This window comes from Miscanthus floridulus, chromosome 6 (assembly GCF_019320115.1).
Source record: "Miscanthus floridulus cultivar M001 chromosome 6, ASM1932011v1, whole genome shotgun sequence".
Taxonomy (NCBI): Eukaryota; Viridiplantae; Streptophyta; class Magnoliopsida; order Poales; family Poaceae; genus Miscanthus; species Miscanthus floridulus.
This window is the reverse complement of record NC_089585.1, coordinates 131,745,429-131,771,359: the sequence shown is the minus strand read 5'-3', so window position 1 is coordinate 131,771,359 and position 25,931 is coordinate 131,745,429. Positions and strand designations below refer to the sequence as shown.

Here is a 25,931-nt window from a genome sequence, read left to right as displayed (position 1 = left end):
ACAACTCATCAATTCTAGTGTTCTTGAACTCACTACCATTGTCACTTCTAACTCTCTTGATGGTTGTTTCAAACTCATTGTGAATACCTTTGACAAATGATTTGAATGTTGCAAACACATCACTTTTGTCCACCAGAAAGAATACCCAAGTGTATCTAGTATAATCATCCACTATCACAAAGCCATATTTGTTACCACCAATGCTAGTGTATTGAGTTGGCCCAAACAAATCCATGTGCAATAACTCAAATGCTTTATTAGTGCTCATCATGCTTTTCTTAGGATGGGTGTTTCCAACTTGTTTGCTGGCTTGATAAGAGCTACAAAGCTTATACTTCTCAAACACAACATCTTTCAAGTCTCTAACCAAGTCATGATTAACCAATATATTCAATTGTTTCATTCCAACATGACCAAGCCTTCTATGCCATAACCAACCCATGCTAGACTTAGTGAACAAACATGTAGATAATTGAGCTTCACTAGTATTGAAATCAACTAAGTATAGATTCTCATATCTAAAGCCTTTGAAGATCAAGTTAAAGTCATCTACACTTATGATCTCTACATCATCTACCCCAAATATGCATTTGAATCCAAGATCACACAATTGAGCCACAGATATCAAATTGAAGTTCAAGCTCTCTACTAGCAACACATTGGAAATGCTCATGTCATTGGATATTGCAATCTTACCAAGCCCATTGACTTTGCCTTTGCCATTGTCACCAAATGTGATACTATCATAACCATCATTGCCATTGGTATTGATTGAGTTGAATATTCTTGCATCACCGGTCATGTGTTGAGTGCACCCACTATCAAGAACCTAATGCCTTCCTTCGGCTTTGTAATTGACCTACAAAAGAAGATCAATTCTTTTTAGGTACCCAAACTTACTTGGGTCCTTGAAGCTTAGTGACTAAGCTCTTTGGCACCCAAATGGCTTTCTTCTTTGAGCCCATCCGTAGTGTTCCAATGAACTTAGCTTTCATAGCATTTGTACCCTTAGTAACCACATAGAAAGAATTAATCTTAATTGAGGATACATTAGCACTTTTGCTCTTGTTCTTGCACTCATGCTCTTTATGACCAACTTGCTTGCAACTAATGCAAAACCGACCATTGTTCTTCACAAAACTAGTCTTGTGAGGAGCAAAAGCCGCCTTGCCTTTCTTAGGTGTATAGCCTAATCCCTTTTTGTAGAGAGAAGCTCTTTGGCTACCCAAGCACATAAGCAAGCGGTCCTCACCACCATAGGCCTTAGCCAAGGTGTGAGTTAGCTCATTGACCTCCCTCTTGAGGGTCTCATTCTCAACCATTAGTGAGGCATCATATGTGAAACCATCACTACTAGATGAGGCGGAAGTGAAAGTGCTACAAGAAGGGTTAGTAGGAGCAACAAAGATAGGCTTATAGAATGATTCATCAATTAAGTCACAAGTTAAGCCTACATTACAGTCTCAACATGCTTCTTCTTATTTTGTTCATCAAGCAAAGAGGAATGATCTTTTTTAAGCTTCTTGTGAGCCTTGCCAAGTTTCTCATGGGCTTCCTCTAGCCTCTCATGAGATGCATTGAGCTCATCAAAGGCTTGCTTAAGGGCTTTTAGTTCCTTATGCAAGCTTTTGCATTCCCTTCTCTTAATGTCAAAGTGTTTTTAGCATCATCTAGCATGTCGAGTAGTTCATCCTTAGTTGGTTCATCATCATTACTATCACTTTCATTTTCATTATCATGTTCCTCATCACTTCCATCAACACAAGTTTGTACCTTAGTGGCCTTAGCCATGAAGCATGATGGAGTGTCGATGAGAGAAGGCTTCTCATTGATAGCAATGCTTGCAAGTGCCTTCTTCTTGGTGGTCTTGTCATCTTCACTATCATCGTTATCACTTGAGGAAGCATCACTATCCCAAGTGACTACATATGAACCACCCTTCTTCTTCTTCTTGAAGGTCATCTTATCCTTCTTTTCTTTCTTTTCCTTCTTGTCCTTTTTGTTCTTCTTGTCATCATCTTTGTCACTATTGTATGGGCATTGAGCAACAAGATGATCTTTGCTTTTGCAATTGAAGCATCTTCTTGACTCTTCCTTGTTCTTGGATAAAGACTTCTTTCTTCTAGCATGGTAGACCTTCTTCATCATGAACTTGTTAAATCTATTAACAAAGAGAGCCATCTTCTCATCATCCATCTCATCAAAGCTTAAGTCTTCATCTTCACTTGATGATTCTTGCTTTGCCTTGCCCTTGGATGATAAATGCCACACTCTTCTTCTTCTCATCCTTCTTCTCATCTTTCTTCTCCTTCTTTTCTTCCTTCTCATCATCATCTCTATATGTATCATCGGTCATTATATCTCCCAACACTTGGTTTGGTGTCATGGTGTCCAAACCACTCCTTACTAGAATAGTGACCAATGTGCCAAATCTTGAGGGTAAGCATCTCAAGAACTTGTAGGAGAAGTCCTTGTCCTTCACCTCTTCTCTAAGTGCTTTGAGATCATTGACAAGCACTTGAAGCCTATGGAACATCTCTGGCACACTCTCATCCTCCTTTATCTTGAAGCTTGTAAACTTCTCCTTGAGAATGTATGCCTTTGCACCCTTCACGGCCTGAGTGCCCTCAAATGATTCCTCCAACTTCTTTCATGCCTCATGAGCTCTCTCAATGTTCTTGATTTGCTCAAATGTTCTCTCATCCAAAGCATCATGGATGGCACTAAGAGCAATGCCATTATTTTGGAGTAGCATCTCTTCGGCGGTGGTGGGAGCCTCTTCATCATCAATCTCAATCTTGGTCTCCACCACTTTCCAAACCTTTTTATTGATTGACTTGATATATGTTGTCATCTTAGCCTTCCAATAGGGATAGTTTGAGCCATCAAATTGGGGTGGCTTCTTGATGTTGTTGATTTGAGCCATTTTTACACCGAAGGTTGTTAAGCCTTAAATCACGGTGACCACAGCTCTGATATCACTTGAAAGGTCCTAATGGCTAGAGGGGGGGTGAATAGCCTATTAAAATTTCTACAACAACACTTAGCAAACCGGTTAGACAAATATGAGATGAAGCGAGTGTTGCGCTAGCCTACTAAAAATGCAAGCCACCTACCACAATTCTAGTTTCTATAGTCTCTATCCATACAATGGCTATGTTACTACACTAAGTTAGTGTGCTCTCAAAGGCTAACTAAAGAGCCACACTAACAAGCTCTCACGACTAGCTACATTAAAAAGCTTGACAACTAGTTTGCGGTAATGTAAAGAGAGAGAGAGCAAGATGGTTATACCACCGAGTCGAGGAATGAACCAATCAATCACAAGAATGAATACCAATGAAGACCAATCACCTCAGAATCAAATGATGACACAATGATTTTTTACCGATGTTCACTTGCTTGCCGACAAGCTAGTCCTCGTGGTGATTCACTCACTTGGAGGTTCAAGTGCTAATTGGCATCACACGCCAAGCCCTCAATAGGGTGTTGCACAACCAACATAAGATGAGGATCACACAAGCCACGAGCAATTTACTAGAGTACATTTTGGCTCTCCGTCGGGGAAAGGTCAAGAACCCCTCACAATCACCGTGATCGGAGCCAGAGACAATCACCAACCTCCGCTCGACAATCCTCGCTGCTCCAAGGCATCTAGGTGGCGGCAACCACCAAGAGTAATAAGCGAATCCCATAGAAAAATAGGAACACCAAGTGCCCCTAGATGCAAAACACTCAAGCAATGCACTTGGATTCTCTCCCAATCTCACAAAGATGATGAATCAATGATGGAGATGAATGGGAGGGCTTTGGCTAAGCTCACAAGGTTGCTATGTCAATGCAAATGGCCAAGAGACTGAGCTTGAGCTGGCCAAATGATATTTATAGACACCCCCAAACAATAGAGCCATTGGCTCAATTATTTTGCTGACTGCGGGATGACCGGACGCACAGGTCGTGTGCACCGAACGCGTCCGGTGGCAATCTCTGAACATAGTAATACTATGTGATCGGATGCGCTGTTAGAAAATGACTGGACGCAGGAGATGCAGCATCCGATCGAGTCCAGAGAGCTCCAAGAGCAGCTCTGGGCTGACCGGACGCGTCCGGTCACACCGAATCGACGTGGGACAAGCAACATCCGGTCGAGTCCAGGGAGCTCCCAGAGCCGCTCTGGGCCGACCAGACGCGTCCGGTCACACCGGACCGGACGCTCCCAGCGTCCGATCTGTAACACCCCAGGTGTTTGCCTTCCACATTTGCACTTGCATTTCATGAACATGAGCATCATTCATCCATTCATGAGCTTGTGTTGCCTGAAACATGTTTTTGAAACATTGCAACGTATCGTTATATTTCATGTGTGTTGTTTCTTTTATGAAATAAAAAGTGTGCAACACTTAAGTGCAACATGTGCAACTCACTTTAGTGAAATATTGTTAGTTCATACTATGCAACAAGATCATGAAACATGAGAAACATGACTATGAAACATTTGTAACATTTCATGTGTTTTTCATTGTTTTAGTACATACGATGCTTGATTCTTGTGTGACCAAGGTGTGGTGTGACTAATAATTCTCTTAAACAACTTAGTGATGCCAATTGGAACATTGTTCATATTGATCATGTTGCCTAAATAGGATTTCAAAAAGTGGTTTGACTTGTTTTGACCCATAAACCCCTTTTGTTTGACTGTTTAAAAAGTGTAGCTTAGGATGTTTGCATGTCTGAGCAACCTAAAACAAAGTTGTAGCAAATTTGATAAGGAACAAACTTTATTTAGAAGTCAAGTCATGAAAATGTGCACAACATGTTCAAAAAGGACCCACAAGTCGGTATTGAGGGTTGAATCAATACTTGAAAATTTTTCTAAGTCATAAATACAATTCCAATTTGATCGGGCCAACTTTGGCTTGATGTAACTTCTGATTCGTGGTGGATTAGACTATGATCCTTGAATAGAAGTTGAAGATGGAAGGTAGGGCTACAACTTTCATGTACACAGTTTTCGCTATTGATCAACGGTTTAGTCGTTTTAACGTGTTGAAGTTGCACTGTCAGGCTTGATTGGATCACTGAATGGCGAGCTACAGTGTTCGACAGGTTCAGAGTTCGATGGCCGCGTGTACGCCGCGCGTCGCCGATCGCCTGACCACGCAGGCCACGCGCCGTAGACGCCCTAGCACGGTCGGCCACGACATGAACACCCCCATGCGCCTGCCGACCGGTTCACAGTCTAGTTTCTCCATTCCATCGCCTCCACCGCGGGCAACCACAGAGCTCAGACGCTCCACCATTGCCGAGCACGCCGCGCCATCGCCTAGCTCGCTCGCCACCGCAAAAATGCGTCGGCTAGCTCGTTAATAGCTCCGCCGTGTTCTCCTCTACCTCGTCAACCTTCTAGCTGAGCCAATCGTGCTGTAGGTGAGGACCTTTGGCTAGTTTTCCGACGCCGTAGCCATGGTCATACCTCGCCGGAGTTGCGGTTTGTTGTGGCCAGCGCATCACCGCACCGCTCCTGTGTCCCTAGCCTTCGTTTCATCTTCTCTAGCATGCGTAGTTGCTCTAGTGATGATGTTACCGACGAAGCCAGTCCGGCCAAGCCGGAACACGGCCACGCACCACCGCGCCATGGTCGCCGCCGGTGACATTACATGGCTACACTTGACCACTTAACCACAGCCATTAGCAGTAGCATAGACAGGTCCGCCTTGGTCACTGGAAGCTGATGCGCGCTTTGCCTGGGTACCTAGCGCCAGGGTTCGCCGGAGCGCCGCCGTGCGCCATGGTCGAGCCACCATGCGCCATGGCCGACGTACCTAGGGGCCGGTAGAGAGAGCGATTGGGGCACCAATCAACGCGGGAGGTCGTGACGGTCATGGAGGTACCCTCCTCGTCGCCGGAGAAGTCGCCGTCTGTGAGCTTCGCCGTGTTCAGCGCCGTCGAAGCCGCCTCCCCTGTTTTCGTCTCACTGACAAGAGGGTCCGGCTGACAACCGGGTCCCACACGTCAGTGACTGCTTGTTCCATAGGATAGTTCAAATTTCTAGTTTTGAATGCTGTTTTGTAAATTTTGTAACTCCAAATGTGTAGATCCAAATGGTGTGATTCAAATTTTGTTAGGCTCACAGTGAGGTCTAGTATTTAAGAAAAATATGTCTTGAGCACATGATGTAGAAATTTTGGATGAATTAAATAGGAACTTGAAAGGTGTTTTTGAATGCATGCAAACTTGTTTAAATCATATCTTGAGTTTCTGTGATCCAAAAATTATGTAATTTTGTGGGTAAGCTAGTCTTGCTTAGTAGAAGCTCTGGTTAAAATTTGAGAGTCATTGCATGTATAGTTTTTGAGTTATAGATTTTCCTTTTATCATTGATGGATACTTGTATGAATTTTTGTAAATTATCTAGGAATCCTATGACCATGAAACTTGGTGGGTAGTATCTTAGTACCTTAAGGATGCTAGGAAAAATATGAAATCTGTTGCTTGACACTTTTTACTAAGGTTTCCTAATTATGCCATTTTAAGTCATTATGCCTTATCATTTTTGTGTAGACTGTTATACTTACTCAAATGGTGTGAAATTTTTATGGTAGTCTACTTAGAGCATATAGTATCTACTGTAATTTTTGTAGATTTAATGGTGTAGTTTTCATATATATTTATCATTTCCTCTAATTAATTAAATAAATTAAGAAAGGTATGCAAAGAAATGTTTGGGTGATGAACACCCTACTTTCTGGTGTTCTTGTGATATGTGTAATAAATGAGTAGAGTTAGTTTTGTCCAATTATTTGTTTACATCATAAGTTAATAATTATTTCGTTTGCATTATGTCTCTCTGGACAGATCTGGGGACTTTAGAAAGTTCCCCATGATATTTTGATTTGCTGTGAATGTGATGAATACAAGAGTTGTAGATAAGTTATGTATCTAGCTCCTGTCAAAATTTGAGGGCATTTGGCCTAGTAGTTTAGAAACTACAGCTGTTTCAAGTTAGGTTCCAGTTTTGCTTACTCTCTGTCTTGTGAGGACAGAGTTCTGTTGATCAAAGAATTCGACTTGGTAAAGTGTTGAATCATGCTTTGAGGTCTGAAAATGAATTTTATACAATTTCATAAGCTTTCCATATTGTCTTGTTGCATGTCATTTGGATTTATAAATCTCCAGTTATGGCTAGTTTACTGTACCGCTACATAGTCTTCATTTTTCTGAAATACAAATGCTTGAGTGTATGCTTGATGCAATGTTCTCGTTGATTGTTTAGGGGTTAGCCTAACTTGAGAATATGCTTAGGTGCAGGTGCTAGGTCATTAACTGAAGATGAACAATTATACATTAGATTGTATAAACTTGGTAAGTGAAAGTGATTTGAATAGGGCTTAAGTTGGAATATGCAAACTACAGCGAACATGTGCATTCCCCGAGCATCCCTGACATTCGTTCATGTGCATCCATGATATTTATCTTGCGCATTCATGCAATAGGTGTGCCGAAGGGAGTGACGTTGCTGGAGTTCGAGGGAGCCAACCAGGAGGAGGAGCCCGAGGTGCAGGAAGCCGACGAAGTAGCCGCCGCGGAGGAGTCGCCCGAGTGCCCTGACCACCAGCCTTCCTCGTTCCTGAAAGGCAAGCCCCGGAGCATATTAAGCCTCCTATGTTTTTACAAATACATTGAGTATCTTTTATTCGTTGATGATGCATTAAGTATAGGAATTGGTTGGAACCAATTGCTGCATTATATATCCCTCCTTGTCCAGATATCGCACTGGAATCCTATTTAAGTTTAGGAACAGGTTAAATGCTTAGCCATGCTTAGTGTGGTAGAAGCTAGATGATTTCCTATCACCTGCAAGCTTTAGGATGAGGTGGATCACGGTTGGCTATATTTGCTATCATGGAAAAGAACCATGTTAATAATGAATTAAGACCGGGCGGAGTCTTGTGTAGGTTTGGACATAGTGACTCTGTCTGAGTCGTTTAAGGACCGATACGCTGTACATCCTTATGTCATGTTGAACGCGGCCTAACACTTAGCTGGCCGGATAAGTTGTTCTGATCGCGAAGCCTAGTAGCTCAACTCAGGCCGGGGACGTGAGCAGTGGCGTGCATTCTGGAGGTAGTAAGGATGTGCGGAGAGCCATTGGCACAAGTCCAAGGCAGGTTAGAGTCCCGAACAATCTTGGCAGGGTGGTTCTCTGAGAATGTCGATCTGTTCAGACTCGCGACTCATGAATCGTACCAAAGGTGACTCGTTTGCAACCCTGACGGGGGAAGCAGGGTTTGTGTTTAGGAATACCCCTCCAGCTGGATAGGAATCGATTCGAATCACCATATCTCCCGGATAGTGAGAACTTGACTGAGCAGCGACAACGTAGATTCAATTAATTTAACGATATGGTTAAATGGAAGATGATGATAAGGTTGCCACAATGAATACCTGATATGGTTATTAATGTTTGCACCCTAATAAAATGATTGCTTAGTACAGGTGCTAATATAGTTGACAGGTTAATGGCTAAAAGTCACTGCTAGTTCAGGTTAAGAGTTGATCTTATTACTTATGCTTTTCCGCAAAAAGAGGGTGTCAGCCAGATCCACTACATTAAGCTATGCATAATCCTTGGTGTCATTTGTTTGGTTTTCGATGGGTAAGTCTAGCTGAGTACATTCCCATACTTGGGGTTTATTCCCTCTTGTTGCAGATGACCTCCTATATCAGGGATTCTGTAAGTATTATCTCCACCCGGCGGGTGATGAAGACTAGATCATGGGCATGATCTCTGTTCTCTTATCTGAATGCTTTTGTGGGCTATGATCAGCAAACCAGTATGTGTATTTGAACTCGGGTGTGTGAGTTAAACTATTTGCTTCCGCATGTTTTACAAGACTTGTTTTGTAATAACGATGACTCTATGATGATGTAATCTATTTGCGAACATCTGTGAAATGTTGTACCGTACGATATGTTATGTTGAATTACTGTGATCTTGGTTGTATGCAAGTTGGTTTGAAATCCTTCGAGATTTCAGTTGACTACCGGGTTTATATGGGCTCAAGTTCGAGAATTTGATCGTTTTGGCGATTGTTTTTGTACTTGTGCTCTTATAAATTGGTCGATTCTGTGACACAATCAATTATAACATTGAAAACCCGAGACTTGCTGGTTCACACCGGATGCTAAACAATAACTCTTCAGTATCTGATCACTCCACTGAGCCAGAGTCCGATCACCTTGGCAACTCTACCCGTGGCTGGCCAGAATACCAAACGCGTTCGGTCACGTTAGGAACACTGCCACCTGAGACAGTACCGGACGCATCCGGTACGCATGTCGGATGTGTCCGGTCACCCCATGACCAAAGCAATCAACTCATTTTCAACTCTATCTTCTTTATCCTTGCTCAAATGTGCCAACCACCATGTGTATCACCTTGTGCACATGTGTTAGGTTATTTTCACAAATGTTTTCAAGGGTGTTAGCACTCCACTAGATCCTAAATGCATATGCAATGAGTTAGAACATCTAGTGGCACTTTGATAACCGTATTTCTATACGAGTTTCACCCCTCTTAATAGTACGACTATCGATCCTAAATGTGATCACACTCGCTAAGTGTCTTAATCACTAGACCAAAAAGCTCCTATCAATTTCATCTTTGCCTTGAGCTTTTTGTTTTTCTCTTACTTCTTTTCTAAGTACAAGCAATTGATCATCACCATGGCATCACCATCATCAAGTCATGATCTTCATTTACTTCACCACTTGGAGTAGTGCTACCTATCTCATAATCACTTTGATAAACTAGGTTAGCACTTAGGGTTTCATTAATTCACCAAAACCAAACTAGAGCTTTCAAGTGGGCATGGGTGTGGGCGTCCGGACGTGTCCTCGCGTGGTGCGGGCGCTAATCGTTCCCTTTTTTTAATATAGATCACATGGCACCATTTTTAGGGACAATTGTTTGATGGACATCAAAAGTGACGGTCCTTTGCTGGACGACACCCACTTTGGAGCATTTTGCTAGAAGATACTCTGGTTCGGTGAAATTAGGCCATAGGACACCGTGGACTGGTTGCAGCCAGTTGAGAAGAGAGAATAGTGGTGAAATGACATGCTTGCCCCTGTCGCTTTCTTCTTCCTCTCCCCTTTTCTCTTTTTGTGTTTCCTATCCCCACCACCCACTCTGCCTCCCGCACGATGGCACGCATGGAGCCATCGGCGGTGAAGTCCGCGAGCACGGGCGCTGCACCCTCACGCATCGCTCGGCGGTGGTTCTTCGGCAGCTTGCAGAGCTCGAAGAGTGCCGTGGTGGCCTCGCAGTGCTCCTGTGGGCCGCCGTGGCGAAGGAGCCCCGTCAGCGTCGGGTGGCCACGAGGCCGCTGCTGCTGAGGCTGGCCAAGTTCGACACCGCCACAGCAGAGGAACCCCATCAGCCCGTTAGCATCGGGACACCACGGCAGAGAGCGCATCCATGGCGCCGTCTGCCACGCGCCCCACGCGCATGTCATCACCGTCCAGGCTAGGGATGTCATCATCGTAGACCGGCTTGTCGAACATCAGCATGGATGAGTGTTTCGGCTTCGGCGGCGGCGCGGTGGAAGTGGCGGGGTCCTTGAACGAGTTGAAGATGTTGTTGAGCGATGGCGATGGCGTGGCCTTGGGCGGCTGTGGTGGGGCGGCCCCGAAGAGCTCATCGTAGGAGGGCACAAATGGGTGGCGGCTGCGGAGGCAGACCCCGCGGTGGATCTGGTATTGGTCCTGGTGGATCCGGAGGGCCTCGAATAGCGTGCGGTTGACATGGGCGTGGCCTTCCTCTGCGGTCGAAGGCCGAAGTCACGGGCCTATAGGCCCTGGAAGTCATCCATGGTGGGCATGGGCGGGCGCGTGGATCGACGGATCTGCCACTCACTCGCTCACTCACGCAGCAGCGGTGGCGCCTACGCCGCGTGCTGATCGGCATGCGCGGACAAGGGCGTGAGCAGGCGGGGCGGATCTAGGTAGGAGCATGGAGCCTCACCGGGGGGGAGCACAAGGCGTGAGGCGGTGATCGGAGGAATGGATCGCCGGAGTGGAGTCATCGCTGGTGATGGTGGAGCGGGCGAGTTAGAGAGAGAGGAGAGCGGAAAGTGGAGGCGATGGGGGATATCATATCATTGCTGCCTCATGGGGTCTCCTTCCTTCTTGTGGGCCCCAAAGAAAAGCGAGAGGGAAAGAAGAAAGTGGTAGAGGCAAGAATGTCATTTCACTGCTGATCTCTCTCCTCAACCGGCTGCAACCGGTCCACAGTGTCCTATGACCTATTTTCACCGAACCAGAGTGTCTTCCAGCAAAATGCTCCAAAGTGAATGTCCGCCAGCAAAAGACCATCACTTTAGATGTCCAATAGACAATTTTTCCTTTTTAATGGAATTTCTGCTTCCAATAGGTCTCCAAACATGCCTAGGCAGCGTGGGCGAACAACATAGAGTTGGGCCTTGAGCCCAGCATAGGCTGGGCCGGGCGCCCAAGCCCAAGGTGAAAAACTCCGTGACCCTTTTCCTATTTTGCTCTCCAATTCAAAAACACAGGTGGCAAAAGCCGCAATGCCGGATATGAAAAGAAAACACCCACAACGAACAGGTCAGATCCCCAGAGCACGAATCGGATGGTCCAGACGATCCATCCTCCCTTTAAGAGCGGCCCCTCCCCATTATTCCCTCTACCCCAATTTGACTCCGCTGCTAAACCCTAAACCCCGCACCGGCGCCTCCCGCTCTGACTCCTACTCCTAATCCGCTATGGTTCTGCGCGGCCGCTTCCTCGTCGGTGCAATGGAGTTCTAGGGTAACCACTTCACACTTTTTCCCTCGCTACTATCCTCATCTGCTCAGTGTGATTCATAACTCGGTTTCTCAACCACTGCTCCCCTCTGGTCAGTGCGGGAGGGATCGATCGACTATTATCGCGTCTTACTCATACTAGGTGGTTTTCATTTCTAGACGCCTCCGTGTCCAGTTGACCATTAGTAGTCCGATTGCTTTTGTTCTGTGATACCATGTTAGTTTATATACTGCTTTATGTTACTTTTGGAATTGAACTGAAGTTGCGATGGAGTTAGATTCAGCTCGTTGTGTTGGCTGTAGGCATCTATCATACAACTAGTGTTCTTTTTAATTGGGTAAAGTACTCCTGTTGAAAAGTATGTTGTTTGGATGCCACTTTCTACATTTGTTCTATGAATTTTGAACTAGGATATGTATGAGTCTGTTGTCCATGTCTCCGTGGATAGGTACCATGGAAGTTTTATTTTGGGACATTTGGCCACAGGACATTCGAAAAACATGAAATTAGCTGCTGCACACCGCCAACTCTGATATTGGCCGAGTACCATTATGAAATTGGATTCATTTGCTAGAACACACCGCCCCCATTAAAATATAATTTCTGCTGGTTCCGGGAGAGAGAAGCTATGGAAAATGACGTGTTTGCCCTCATCTTCTTCCTCTCGCTCATATGGTGCCGATATGGCGCAGCGGAGCTCGCCCCTGGGTTGCCCGTGCTGGCCGCGCCTCCAGGGAGGGCGTGCCCCTACGATGGCTGCGCCGCCGGGGAGGGCCGCCCTGGACTGGCCGCGCCTCCGGGGAGCGTGCCCATAGGATGGCCGTGTAGCTGGGAGCTCCGCCCCTGGACTGGCCGCGCCTCCAGGGAGGGCGTGCCCCCTGGGATGGCTGCGCTACCGGGGAGTGCCGCCCTTCGGCTGGCCGCGCCGCCGAGGAGCACTGCCCCTAGGATGGCCGCGCCGCCGGGGAGCACTGCCCTTGGGCTGGCCGCACCGCCGGGAGCTCCGCCCCTGGGCTGACCACTCCTCTAGGGAACGCGCTAAGTATGCCCTTCTAGCACCAGTGAATCGGCGGCGGCCGACCAGTCCCACTCCCACCACCAGTGAACCGGCGGCAACCGCCTCTTCTCCAGCTCTGAAGAAGCTCCGCGAGATCTTTCGGCGCTTCGACATGGACAACGACGATAGCCTGACACAATTAGAGATGGTGGTGCTGGTGCAGTAGCTAGACCTGCGCCCCACGGGGGAGGAGGCCCTCGCGCTGCTGGCTGGCATGGATGCGGACGACAATGGCAGATTGGCGCAGGTCATCGGTGAAGCCGTACGTAGGTGCAGAAGAGCACGCAGACGACGTCGGCCTTAGCGGTGGAGACTGCGAGGTGGCGCGAAGGATGGGGAGACGCAGGGGTGTGGGTGAGGGCAGGCACGGCAAGGCTCGCCGGCCGGCCATTCACTAGACTTCTTGAAATGGTGTCGCCAGACTTGAGGAAGCGAGAGGAAGAAGATGAGGGCACACACGTCATTTTCCACAGCTTCTCTCTCCCGGAACCAGCAAAAATTATATTTTAATAGGGGCGGTGTGTTCTAGCAAATGAATCCAATTTCATAATGGTACTCGGCCAATATCGGAGTTGGCGGTGTGCAGCAGCCAATTTCATGTTTTCCGAATGTCCTATGGCCAAATGTCCCTTTTATTTTTGCCCCTTCGAGAATGATTATATTCTGTTGATAGATATATGCACATATATGGTATGTCATTGGTGGCCACTGCTGAGGCTATCTACTGACTTAACCAAGGTTGGATCATGCGCATGTTACTTAGTCACTATCTTCATACTTGGCCAATCTGTTTTGTCATGTGTAAAAGATATGGATAGATTTCCATGGTTCCGCCAGTCAGTATGGGGCAATTTGTTAGATTTATGTGGTTGTCCGCCAGTATGGTGCAATTTGTTAGAAAGCTTGGTATCCGATAGCCACTTGTTGATTTTAGCTATCACTGGTTGGTTTTTGGATTTGGTAGAAAGTGCATTAAGTAGTTTTTTCTTTCTATTTTTGTTTCTTCGTTTGCAATACTAAATTAAAGAATTGATTTTTATAATATATAGGTAAAGAAGTAAAGCCAGGAGCCACATTTTCTTGCAAAGTCAGTGATGATTTGGTTATCCACCTTTCACAGGTTTACTATCCCTTTGTTTTGATTCCACATTGTAATTGCAAACGTTATATGAGTTTTGATTCCACATTGTAATTGCAAACGTTATATGAGTTTTTAAGGTCCCTTGCTCATTTGATTCTGCATTGTAATTGTAATTTTTTATTCCACATTGTAATTGCAAATGTATCGACACAGAATTTTTGTCCCATGCCGAGGACACACGTAGCAAGCCAAAAGGGTCTGCTCGATGGAGCTGTAGATCCGCTTAGCTTCAGCGCATGGATGGTTGATCCTGCACACTCCTTCTGAGACGTGCCAGTCAATTTGACCCTATAATTGATAAGGATTGAAAGCTTATCAGTAATTAAGGATGAAACTTGCTGGTGTTGCCAGACAGTCCCGAATGTGCGGCTCTGAGAGCCGATATGAAAGAAGATCGACTAAACAGTCGATTCCAGCATATTCATGAGAATAAATTGGTTAAAGCTCATTAGGTGGTATAAGAAGAATCGGTCATCATTCAAGATAAATGTCGTTATTTGAGCAGATATTAATCAATTGCAATAAGATGTCAACAATAATTGGTTTATGCTGAGCCAATGATTACAAGCAACCGAACCCCTTTTATATAAAGAAACAATTCAACACCATTTAACCGTTTAATAAAGATAAATCTAATAAACATGTTAGATCTCATCTATCAATATGACCAGTGGGGCATGAGGCAGAATCATGCAGACCGTAGAAATAACAATAGACTCGATGACCCTAACTCTTACTAATATCAGTGGAGCATGAGGCAGAATCATATAGGCCGTAATATAATAATAAGATCATGGGGCTAACACATCCTTCAACCTATCTTTACTTCAATGGTCTCGTAATGCGAACTGTTCGTGAAAGCACTTGATATCGGCTAAAATAGTCGATTTAGACATAGCGCACAGTTAAAATCATGCCTTATCAGGAATAGACCTACCGAATAACGATCCCCACTCCAAGGTGCTAACAGTGGGGTGTGAGGTAGAATCACACAGGCTATGATAACAGGCCATGGAATGGTTTTCGTTAGCCAATAAATCTACTCAAGACACAACATGCTTTAACCGCACGCAATGCACGATCAAGATTGATGTAAAACAACCAATAAAACATAACTCATCATTTAATGTATAGATTAGATCAGTTTTAGATTAACAACCGATGGGCTAAACAGGATATAAGGCCGATCTAGATCAATCCCAATCGGGCAGAGTGATATTACTGTAATTTAGATAAATAATGAAAGCAATAAGCAATATCGGCAACTTAATGAATCTACCAAAGACTATCATTCTAAGGTAGAGCCAATAACTTGACATTGAACTAGTTCATGCAGTGGGGGTCGACCAGATCGATGCAGCCATACTTGAACTAGGCAAGAATCGATAACTAACTTATACCAGAGTCATTGTGGAGGTCGACCGGATCGATGCAGCCGTACGAACAGAGGTATAAGCCATGACGGTACTTACAACAAGCAGTGGAGGTCGACCAGATCGATGCAACCATACTTGCTGAAGAACTCACCGAGATCTACTCTACTCCTACTCCTAAGGGGTGGCCAGAGCCGAAAAAGCAAATGACTTGTATATTGGATTGATTGTTGTGTCCTGTTACAATAGCTGGGGGTTTATATTTAAACCCTAGGCTGATAAGAGTCCTAAACGAATACGACTAGATAACAAAAAGAAATATAGATACATGGACTCTAACTTTTCTTATGCAGAGTCCTTGCTGATGAAGCTTCCTTATTTGATACGTGTCCTTGTTTCTTTCATCCTGATATGCACCTGAACGTCATGTCTCTCTTAAATATATTAAATAATATTTCATGTCCGGCTCGTAAATATCCCTTAATTAGGAGACTTTCTTGCTTTTGACATCATCGGTCGATCCCTTCCTTTACAGGATAAGCTTACCAAATTTTGGTATAAACACAGGCCCCCTAGTTCGAAGTATGAGTTTTCATGCTTCGAACTATTTTGATCCGATGGAGCCGATGCAATCACTGAAAGCTGCATTGGCACCATCTTCTTTTTGATCTTGATAACTTCAAAATTGATCTTTCTTTGCATCTCCGTTCATATGCTTTAGCCGATAAGGAGCTGGCACCCCGAGTTCGATCATAGTAATACAAGTTAACTGGCAATACGAAAATATGTTGCATAAAAGTTCAGGCATTCTAGTCGATAGTCTTCTTCCAAGGAGCTGAGGAATTTACTGGCAGCGATATTACCTTATTCCAAGCCTCACCTACACATGTGAACTTTGAAGTGTCTACCATACCATCCTTGGTGGTTGAGGAATGGAACGGATTAGAATCCAGTCATCCTCGCTTCCCCTGCTCAGAAAACTTGGGTTTTTAAAAGATTTTCAAACTAAAACATAGCTTTGCTCCTCAAATGATTCTCTCAGATCGCTCAATGTGTATAGTTCCTTGTCAAAGCATTGTTTTGTCTCTTTTTATCCTACTTCTAAAAAGCTTATGTGGAGTTTTAGGTAGGGATAAAATATGTAGCGTACTTACCTTGCATATATTGTAAGGTCAAATCCCGGATCCAAGGAGAGAAATGTCATACTCTTAGATCAAGATATGCATGTGCGTGGAATATTTGGTGGCTAACCTAATTCTACTATGCTCTTTGAAATATATTTCTCTCTTATGGAATATTTTTGCGAGAACGTGGGCTATCTTTTCTCATCTTTTTCTTTTCCCCTTTTTTATTTATTTATTTTGGACTTCTTTTGTATCTATCTTTTATATATTTTTGCATAACCCATGTCTCTTTTCATAACAAACTTTTGAGAGAAATATTATAAAAAACTTGGAGCATTTAATCTAATAAAACCTAATATATTTTTGTCTTCTCCTAGTGTAGGAGCATAACATTATGAGGTGGATGAAAAACATGTTTTTTTGCATACTTCTAGTATAGAAGCAGCACATATATGCGGCGTGTACGTGATCTTGATCTTGGGAACATGATAAATCCCTCAACAAGGGTCAACAAGATATGACAAAACTCAACACAAAGCAAGCAGCTTATGTGGAAGGTTTTTAATGAGACTAATATATGGCTCTGGTAGGAAATTCAACATCATTGAGGAGACAAGCTATTGATTTTGAATTTTTGTCAGAAGATTTCCCAAGTACTTTGCAAAAGGAAGCAATGTTTCTTTCATCATACCATATCTCATTTATCAACTACTTAGATAGCATGTTTTTCCCAATGATAGATTGTTCACAAGTGACAGGAAAAGCATGAAATAAAGAATATGCGTACCTCTGCTTTGAACCGATGAATGCCTTTGCTCAAACTTTCTCCTAGTATGTACATATCAGCTAGACTTCGTTGGCCTTATGATCTCTGCGTTCTAAATCAAACATATGATATGGCATGACCGCACGTACTTCCAAGATCTGACTCATCCTTTTTGTGCCCACGTACATCGTGTATATATATGCATGGAAATCTGGCTTGCATGCACTACATAAAGGGCACTATCGGCTTGATGTCTTGATCTTCCAATTCTAAGCCGATTGCGAGCAATCTTTCATTTACTGCTTCTAACTTTTAATAAGGTGATTGTCAGTTTCAGAAGTCCCATAATCAGATCAAGTTGAGAACACAGAAAGAGCACTATGAAAAATTCGCTTGCCGAAGCCACAAACTGCAACAAAGGTCAGGGCTAACCAAGAAGCTTCCTGCGTTGGCCATTGAGTGCGCTGTAGGTACATCATGGTAGTGCAGACGCCTTTGTTATCGTCGGACATGTCCTCACCAGGCACGAGCTTAGAGACCCTATCTTCCGCTAGCTCCTATTTTGTCACCAATGGAGCGACGATCGGTCAGGATTTGACTTAGTGCTCATGTACGTCGGCCTAGGCCTATCTCTAGGACCAATGTTTATCTCCCTTAATCCATCGGCCAACGTGAAGCCTTGATTATCCATCAAAACAAACTCTCAGAGCTGATTGCTTGGATCGGCTATTGGCTTTCATCACTGATCTTAATGAAACCTCCTTCCCATAACTTGCCAGAAAAGCATTTGAAGTCTCCTAGTTCCTAGAAGACTAGATCGGCTGTTGCGATGCTCATAGATTCATCAGCACGAACTAGCTTGACATCATCTCCATGCCATTGGATCAAACATTGATGCATGGTTGACGGTACACAACCAGTTTGCATGAATCCAATCACGACCAAGAAGCAAACTATATGACCCTTTTCCATTGATGACAAAGAATGTGGTGAGCAGAGTCTTGCTCCCGATTGTTAGCTCAACATTTATTGCCCCCCGGGTCTTAGACGTATTCCCTCCGAAGTCCATAAGCAGCATGTCAGTCTCCATCAGATCTCCTGGTCCTTTGCCAAGCTTACGAAAAGTGATGTAGGGCATAAGATTGACAGAAGCACCTCCGTCCACTAACATCTTGTTCATCGGCTTCTCATCAACAAGACCTTTCATATATAAAGCTTTTAAGTACTGATGCTTGACTGGTTTGTCAAATATTATTTATTGTACAACTGTTAACTTGGCAACTATCTCCTCATATTCTAATTCATCAAAATCCAAATAAACTTTTTGATCTACCGGAGCTCTAAACTCTGATGGCAATAGAAAAGCCATTTGGATATTAGCCAATGGTTGCTTTCTATCAGCTGTCTGCTTGGTACGCCATACTTGAGGTTTACCGGATGCCTAAGCCTGTTCCATCTCTTTATTCCTTAGGCATTGCACCCTTCTCTTTTGGCTTCTTGTTAACCCTCCTGGACACCATTAGCCCTCCAACCAAACATATTTTCTTTCGTTGCCTTCCTCTTCATGATCAGCCCAGTCCTGGTCAACAACTCTTTTTTCAAGCCAATCATGAACACTTTTATTTTTTAAGTGCCGATCCATGTTATTATGATGATATGCATCTTGAGCATGGATAGACTGGCGGTTGGTTTGAGACTGCCTATACTCCTGATATTGATTGCTACATTTTAGACAGTCATGTCTGGTAGGCAACTTCAAACCTTCATTCCAGCAATGTCTGAAGAAAGGACAATTCCAATGTAATTTGGCTTGTTCCCTTTCATACCTCTCTTCTTTCAGTTGATGCTGATACGCTTGATCCTTTAACCAACACTGATAATTCTTTTCTTTCTGCCGCTGCCACTTATTCAATAGAATCTAAGATGTAACCCGTGGCTTTGTCGTCTCTGCTTTTGACGTCTCTCCCTACTCGTATCGGCTCTTTTGCTCGGCACGATGTCTCCTAATCTCTCTGTACTCGTCGATCGATATTTGCATCTTGGGATCGACTGTTCTAGCTTCTTTGGATTTGTTTGATGTTAGGACCTTAGCTTTTCCTTTGAATAGCCCAACATCAACCATGTTTTGATCTCCTAAGAAAGGATTATCATCAACTTTCATTTTCTAAGGCGTATCAAATTTGAGCCTCCCCTGCTGGATAGCCATCTGTATATGCTGCCGGAAAATTCTGCATTCATTATGGAATGAGAAGTGGCATTATGGAACTTGTAGAACTTCTTATTCTTCAACTGATCAGGGGGCAACATGACATGACCATCGGGCAACTTGATCTGTCCTTTCTCAAGCAAGAAATCAAAGAGCTTATCTGATTTGGTGACATTAAAGTCATAGCTCTCCTCGACTCCTCTTCCCCAAGGATTTAACACCATCACTGTCTTCTTGCCCCAATTCTATTCAGTCGTAGCAACCTCTTCTTCTTCATCTTCATAGCTGTCATCGACTGAGTATGGATCATAAGCTTCGGCTACTGTGGTACTCTTCTAGAATCGGGTATCTCTGTGTATACTCTGGAATTGGCTATTGAGCGCTGCTACTCGTTGAGCCAATTGACCCAAGTTGTCAAATTCTTGTCCCAGCAGCTTTTCTTTCCACATCAACAACATTCCTTGAAAAGCTAAAGCAGCTAATTGATCATCGGCCAAGTTTAAGGAGAAGCACAAGTTCCTAGTTTCTCGGAACCTCTAAAAAAATTCAGTGCCCGATTCATTAGTCTTCTATCTTATAGTTGTTAGATTGGTAATCTTCTTTTCTCCAGTCCTAGTGTAAAAATATGTATGAAACTTCTTCTCTAGGTTAGCCCAATTGGCAATGGAATTGACTAGCAATGATGAAAACCAAGTGAAGGTTGGCCCTGATAAGAACAGAGAGAAGAAGCGAACTCGATGGGCATCCTCAATTGATGCTTTGCCCAATTATATAAGATACCGACTAATATGTTCTATCGTGCTTGTACCATCTTGGCCAGTGAACTTAGCAAATTCTGGGAGCCTGTAATTTGTGGGAAGAGCGACCAAATCATACCATTCTAGATATGGGCGTTTGTACGAAAAGGCCAACCCTTTTGGCTTCAGACCGAACTGATTCTTCATCATCTCGGTCACCTTCAGCAATAATTCATCAGCTTGTGGATTTGGATTTCTTTGCACCTGCTGACCCATCTATGGATTGAAATCCCGTATGCCTTGGTATCCTGGATTTGGCATCATGTGAAGGGTGTTATAATCTGTGCCATAGTGATACCCTTGTGGGATCTTGATTTGCTGGGTTCTTTGCTGGCTTGCTGCTTAAAGTCTCTGATTATAGACATAAGGATCTATATCTTTACGGATCCTTTGAATTGACGGTGCTATTTTTTGAGTCGACGATGGTATGTGGCCTGATGTGCCAAAATTGATCACCTGGTTCTAACTTTGCCCCGCTGGCTGTTGCACATGCTGTATTGACGGTCCAGGATTGTACTGTATCTGATTCGTAGTAGTTCCTTGAGCCTGTTCAGATGAACCCTAAACTGTCTAGACATCACCATTACCAGCTGGTGCTGCTTCTTGATGGCTAGTACCAACTTGATTAGTCCCTTAGGTCGATGGATCTAGAATGTTGTAATAAGTCGGTCTGCCTTGACCAACTAGAAATCCATAAATCACCTCTCTCATGGCGTTGTGGAATATGTCCACGAAAGCTTTGTTATGGTTTGATATGGCATCACGAATAGATTTGTCTACAACTTCCTTAAAGAAACGCATGTCTTCATCTTCAGTTGTATCTGTCTGCCCGTGTAGTAGAACTCTTGGTAGTAGAAATTTCTGAACAATTGTGTTGTAACGTGTTTTGGTGTAGGACAACAAACATTTATTCTAAAACTCTTCTGTAGCTTTGCTGATGATACCCTTATCTCCATCAGGTAGATCTTCATAATGCAGCATAACGATGTCATTGTTGTTGTGAACCGCCATGACGATTGTGGGGTCCCACCGGCCGTGCCAGAAACGTGTGTCGACACAGAATTTTTGACCCGTGCCAAAGACACACGCAGCAAGCCGGAAGAGTCTGCTCGATGGAGCTGTAGATCCTCCTAGCTTCAGCGCAGGGATGATCGATCCTACACACTCCTGCCGAGATGTGCCAGTCAATTTGGCCCTATAATTGATAAGGAGAGAAAGCTTATCAGTAATTAATGACGGAACTTGCTGGTGTTGCCAGACAGTCCTGAATGTGCGGCTCTGAGAGCCGATATGAAAGGAGATCGACTAAACAGTCGATTCCAGCATATTCATGAGAATAAATCGGTTAAAGCTCATTGTGTTGTATAAGAAGAATCAGTTATCATTCAAGATAAATGTCATTATTTGAGCAGATATTAATCAATGGCAATAAGATGTCAACAATGATTACAAGCTGAGCCAATGATTACAAGCACACGAACCCCATTTTATATAAAGAAACAATTCAACACTATTTAACCATTTAATAAAGATAAATCTAATGAACATGTTAGATCTCATCTATCGCTATGACCAGTGGGGCATGAGGCAGAATCATGCAGGTCGTAGAAATAACAATAGACTCGACAACTCTAACTCATTACTAATATCAGTGGGGCATGAGGCAGCATCATACAGGCCGTAATATAATAATAAGATCATGGGGCTAACACATCCTTCAACCTATCTTTACTTCAATAGTCTCGTAATGCGAACTGTTCGTGAAAGCACTCGATGTCAGCTAAAACAACCGATTCAGGCATAGCGCACAGTTAAAGTCATGCCTTATCAAGAATAGACCTACCGAATAACGATCCCCACTCCACAGTGCTAACAGTGGGGTGTAAGGTAGAATCACATAGGCCATGATAACGGGCCATGGAACAGTTTTCGCTAGCCAATAAATCTACTCAAGATGCAATATGCTTTAACCGCACGCTATGCACGATCAAGATTGATGTAAAACAGTCGATAAAATGTAACTCATCGTTTAATGTATAGATTAGATCAGTTTTAGATTAACAAACGATGGGCTAAATAGGATATAAGGCCGATCTAGATCAATCCCAATTGGGCAGAGTGATATTACTGTAATTTAGATAAATAATGAAAGCAATAAGCAATATCGGTAACTTAATGAATCTACCAAAGACTGCCATTCTAAGGTAGAGCCGATAACTTGACCTTGATCTAGTTCATACAGTGGGGGTCGACCGGATCGATGCAGCCATACTTGAACTAGACAAGGATCGATAACTAACTTATACTAGACTCGCAGTGGAGGTCGACTGGATCGATGCAGCCGTACGAACAGAGGTATAAGCCATGACGGTACTTACAACAAGCAGTGGAGGTCGACCGGATCGATGTAGCCATACTTGCTAATGAACTCACCGAGATCTACTCTACTCCTACTCCTAAGGGGTGGCCGGAGCCAAAAAAGTAAATGACTTGTATATTGGATTGATTGTTGTGTCCTGTTACAATAGCCCGGGGTTTATATTTATACCCTAGGATAATAAGAGTCCTAAACGAATACGACTAGATAACAAAAAGAAATATAGATACATGGACTTTAACTTTTCTTATTCAGAGTCCTTGCTGATGAAGCTTCCTTGTTTGATACGTGTCCTTGTTTCTTTCATCCTGATATGCACCTAAACGTCATGTCTCTCTTAAATATATTAAATAATATTTCCTGTCCGGCTCGTAAATATCCCTTAATTATGAGACTTTCTTGCTTTTGACATCATCGGCCGATCCCTTCCTTTTTAGGATAAGCTTACCAAATTTTGGTGTAAACAAAATGCTATATGAGTTTTTTTAGGTCCCTTGGCTGATTTGATTCTACATTATAATTGTAATTTTTTATGAGCTTTTTAGTCCTTGTCTGATTTGATGTTTTTCCTTAGGCTGCACTAGGGGAACCAAAGAAAGCGAGTGAGAATGTCATTGTGTCTGTCAAAATCGACGATAAGAAGCTAGTGCTTGGAACCTTATCGGTTGAGAAGCATCCTCAGATATCATGTGATCTTGTCTTTGATAAAGATTTTGAGCTATCTCACAATTCAAAAATAGCTAGTGTTTTCTTCTGTTGCTACAAGTCTCCTGTTCCTCAGTTTGAATATCCTTTCATATGATTTTCAAGATTAAGATTTATGCCCTTTCTTATGATTATAAAAAAATTACGTTTTAAAGATTTTTGTTTAAAACTAGGCTCTGTTTCATGGTAACTCTATTTTCCTTAACTGCCATTGGTTTTATTCACGTCTTATTCTGGTGAAGATAGTTCAGATGAAGAGCTAGAAACCAACCAAATTCCAAGAATTGGTAAGTGGTTTTCTTTTTCTATTGCATTATAAATTTCATTATGCATAACGAGTGTACAAAAAAGTTTTGCATGTGTCGCTTATTTTGGTTTTGGTTTTCCAAGAAATTTCTGTGGCAAAGGTTCCAGTGAAGGGTGGTACAAAAGTTGAATCATCTTCTAGTGATGATGATGATGATTTCACTGATAGTGAGAGTGATAGTGAAATGTCTAATGAAGATGACTCCAGTGATGAAGATGAAGTGTCAAGTGGTGCAGATCCTAGTGATGATTCTAGTGATGATTCTGGTTCGGAAGAACAGACTCCTACCCCAAAGAAGGTCTGCACTAGTTGTTATTTTCCTCTGGTGCTTATTGTAGTCATGTCTCCCCCTGTTTATTATGTTTATTCTTTAAATTGTAGACTAATGTAGTAGTTGGCAAGAAGAGAGCTATTCAAACTGAGGCACCTTTTGGTAAGAAGGCTAAGTCTGAACAATCTGCTCAGAAAACAGGTGAGCTTCTCCTTTTATGTTTTTATAAAGCCCAACTAATGGATGTGTAACATTAACATTTGAAGTGTAAACTCTTTTTATGTTCTTATATAAAGCCCAACTAATGGATGTGTAAGGTTAACATGTGATGTTTAACTTTATTTTCATTTACCTAATATAAAGCTCAACTAATGGATGAGTAACGTTAACATGCGAATGTTTAACTAACTAATTGATGTGTAAGGTTAACATGTGATGTTTAACTATATTTTCATTTACCAAATATAAAAGCTCAACCAATGGATGTGTAACGGTAACATGCAAATGTTTATTTAACTATATTTTCATTTCCCTAAGGTGACAAGAAGGTCTCAACTCATTCTGCAAAGCAGTCTAGCAAGACTCCTACAGACAAATCTACGAAGACCCCCACAGCTGACAAGAAGTCCCCCAAATCTATTAGCCATGCCTGCAAGTCATGCAACAAGTATGTATAGTTTATAGTTTCTTTTTTTGGGGGTGTGAATGATTCTAATTTGGTATTATATAGTTTGCTAATAGTATCCTATTGGACCAGATCTTTCAGCAGTGCGTCAGGACTTGAGTCTCATCAGAAGGCAAAGAAGCATGAAGCCTAGAGCATGTGTTGTACCTATAGGTTGATCTACTTGAGTCATCAAAATTAGTGGTCTTATTTTTAGACTTGAAAATGCCAAGTTTGGAACTTGCCCAGTAGTCATCTGATTAGTGGTCTTATTATTTTGGAACTTGGGAAATGTCAAGTTTGGAACATACCCAGTATGTGTTGTTAAGAACATGGGAAACGTCAAGGTTAGAACAGGCTCTGTTGGCCCAATTTTGGTGGTCGTTGAATGATGCTAATGTTTGAATTGAGTATGTGACCCGTAAGGGAGAATATTTTTGCTGGGAGGAATTTGGAGGAATCTGGATGGTTTTGGATGAATCTGGAGGAATTTGTGAGAGAAAAACACTGTTCTAGATGAAAAAAGAAGCGGATCAAGTCGGATTTAAGGGCACACGAACGGGGCCAAAGGTGATGGCCTAGTGCAAATCAGTAGTATCTTTTTCACATTTGTAAACATCTTGCTTTTACAGTGTTTGTCTTATGCCTTGCTAATCCTGTAGCTGTTAGTTTTTAGGTATCGGAAAAATGCGATTGCAAGGAATGGGCATGAAGTTTTGACCATTCAGCATGTTCGCTTGTTCGGTTTTAGCCCTTGGGTTTGTGCTCCACCTCGCCCGACCCCAAGACCACGGGCTTCGCCACGCCAGACCCCTTGGGCGTGGGCTCCATCTCACCCGACGGAGACCCACACCACCGCCAACCACTCCAGGTCCAAGCATATGGGCCTAGGTCAAAACTCTGACACCAAGGAAGAGACCGGCATGCCCCGATGTAACCCATGGCCACGATGGGCCATACCTGAGGATTCACATCAAGAACAGCGTCGGGCGTACCAGTGTTGTTCTGCCTAACCCTCACATGAACACTGATAGGCGTGTTAGTTCACCACGATGTCCGCCAGGACGGAGTGGAGCGCCATGACCAGCGGATGACGCCTACGCATGGCGCTAGTGACGGACAAGACCACGATGTGGAGCCGTCCCTGTTGACATCTACAAGGTCGACGGGACCCGCTTGAAGGAAAAGAAGTACCCGATGATCCTAGAGGCCTTCCTCTCTCTCGTTCTTCTCCTTTTCCTCTGCTATAACCTATGCTTTCCCATGGCTTATAAAAGGGAAAACAGGGCGCCCCTTGAAGGGGATCTCAAACCG

The 25,931-nt window shown here is 43.4% G+C and overlaps 1 protein-coding gene across 1 annotated transcript; it reads left to right on the top strand.

The window, feature by feature from the left end:
- Window positions 1-13,928: 13,928 nt before the first annotated feature.
- On the top strand, window positions 13,929-24,771 carry LOC136459656 (histone deacetylase HDT2-like; the record flags this gene model as incomplete). Its single annotated transcript, XM_066459496.1, has 7 exons — window positions 13,929-14,006; window positions 23,245-23,456; window positions 23,601-23,662; window positions 23,766-23,980; window positions 24,064-24,154; window positions 24,491-24,620; window positions 24,711-24,771. Coding segments are annotated over 7 exons (849 nt in total), but the record flags the coding sequence as incomplete, so codon positions are not given.
- Between the last annotated feature and the right edge of the window lie 1,160 nt (window positions 24,772-25,931).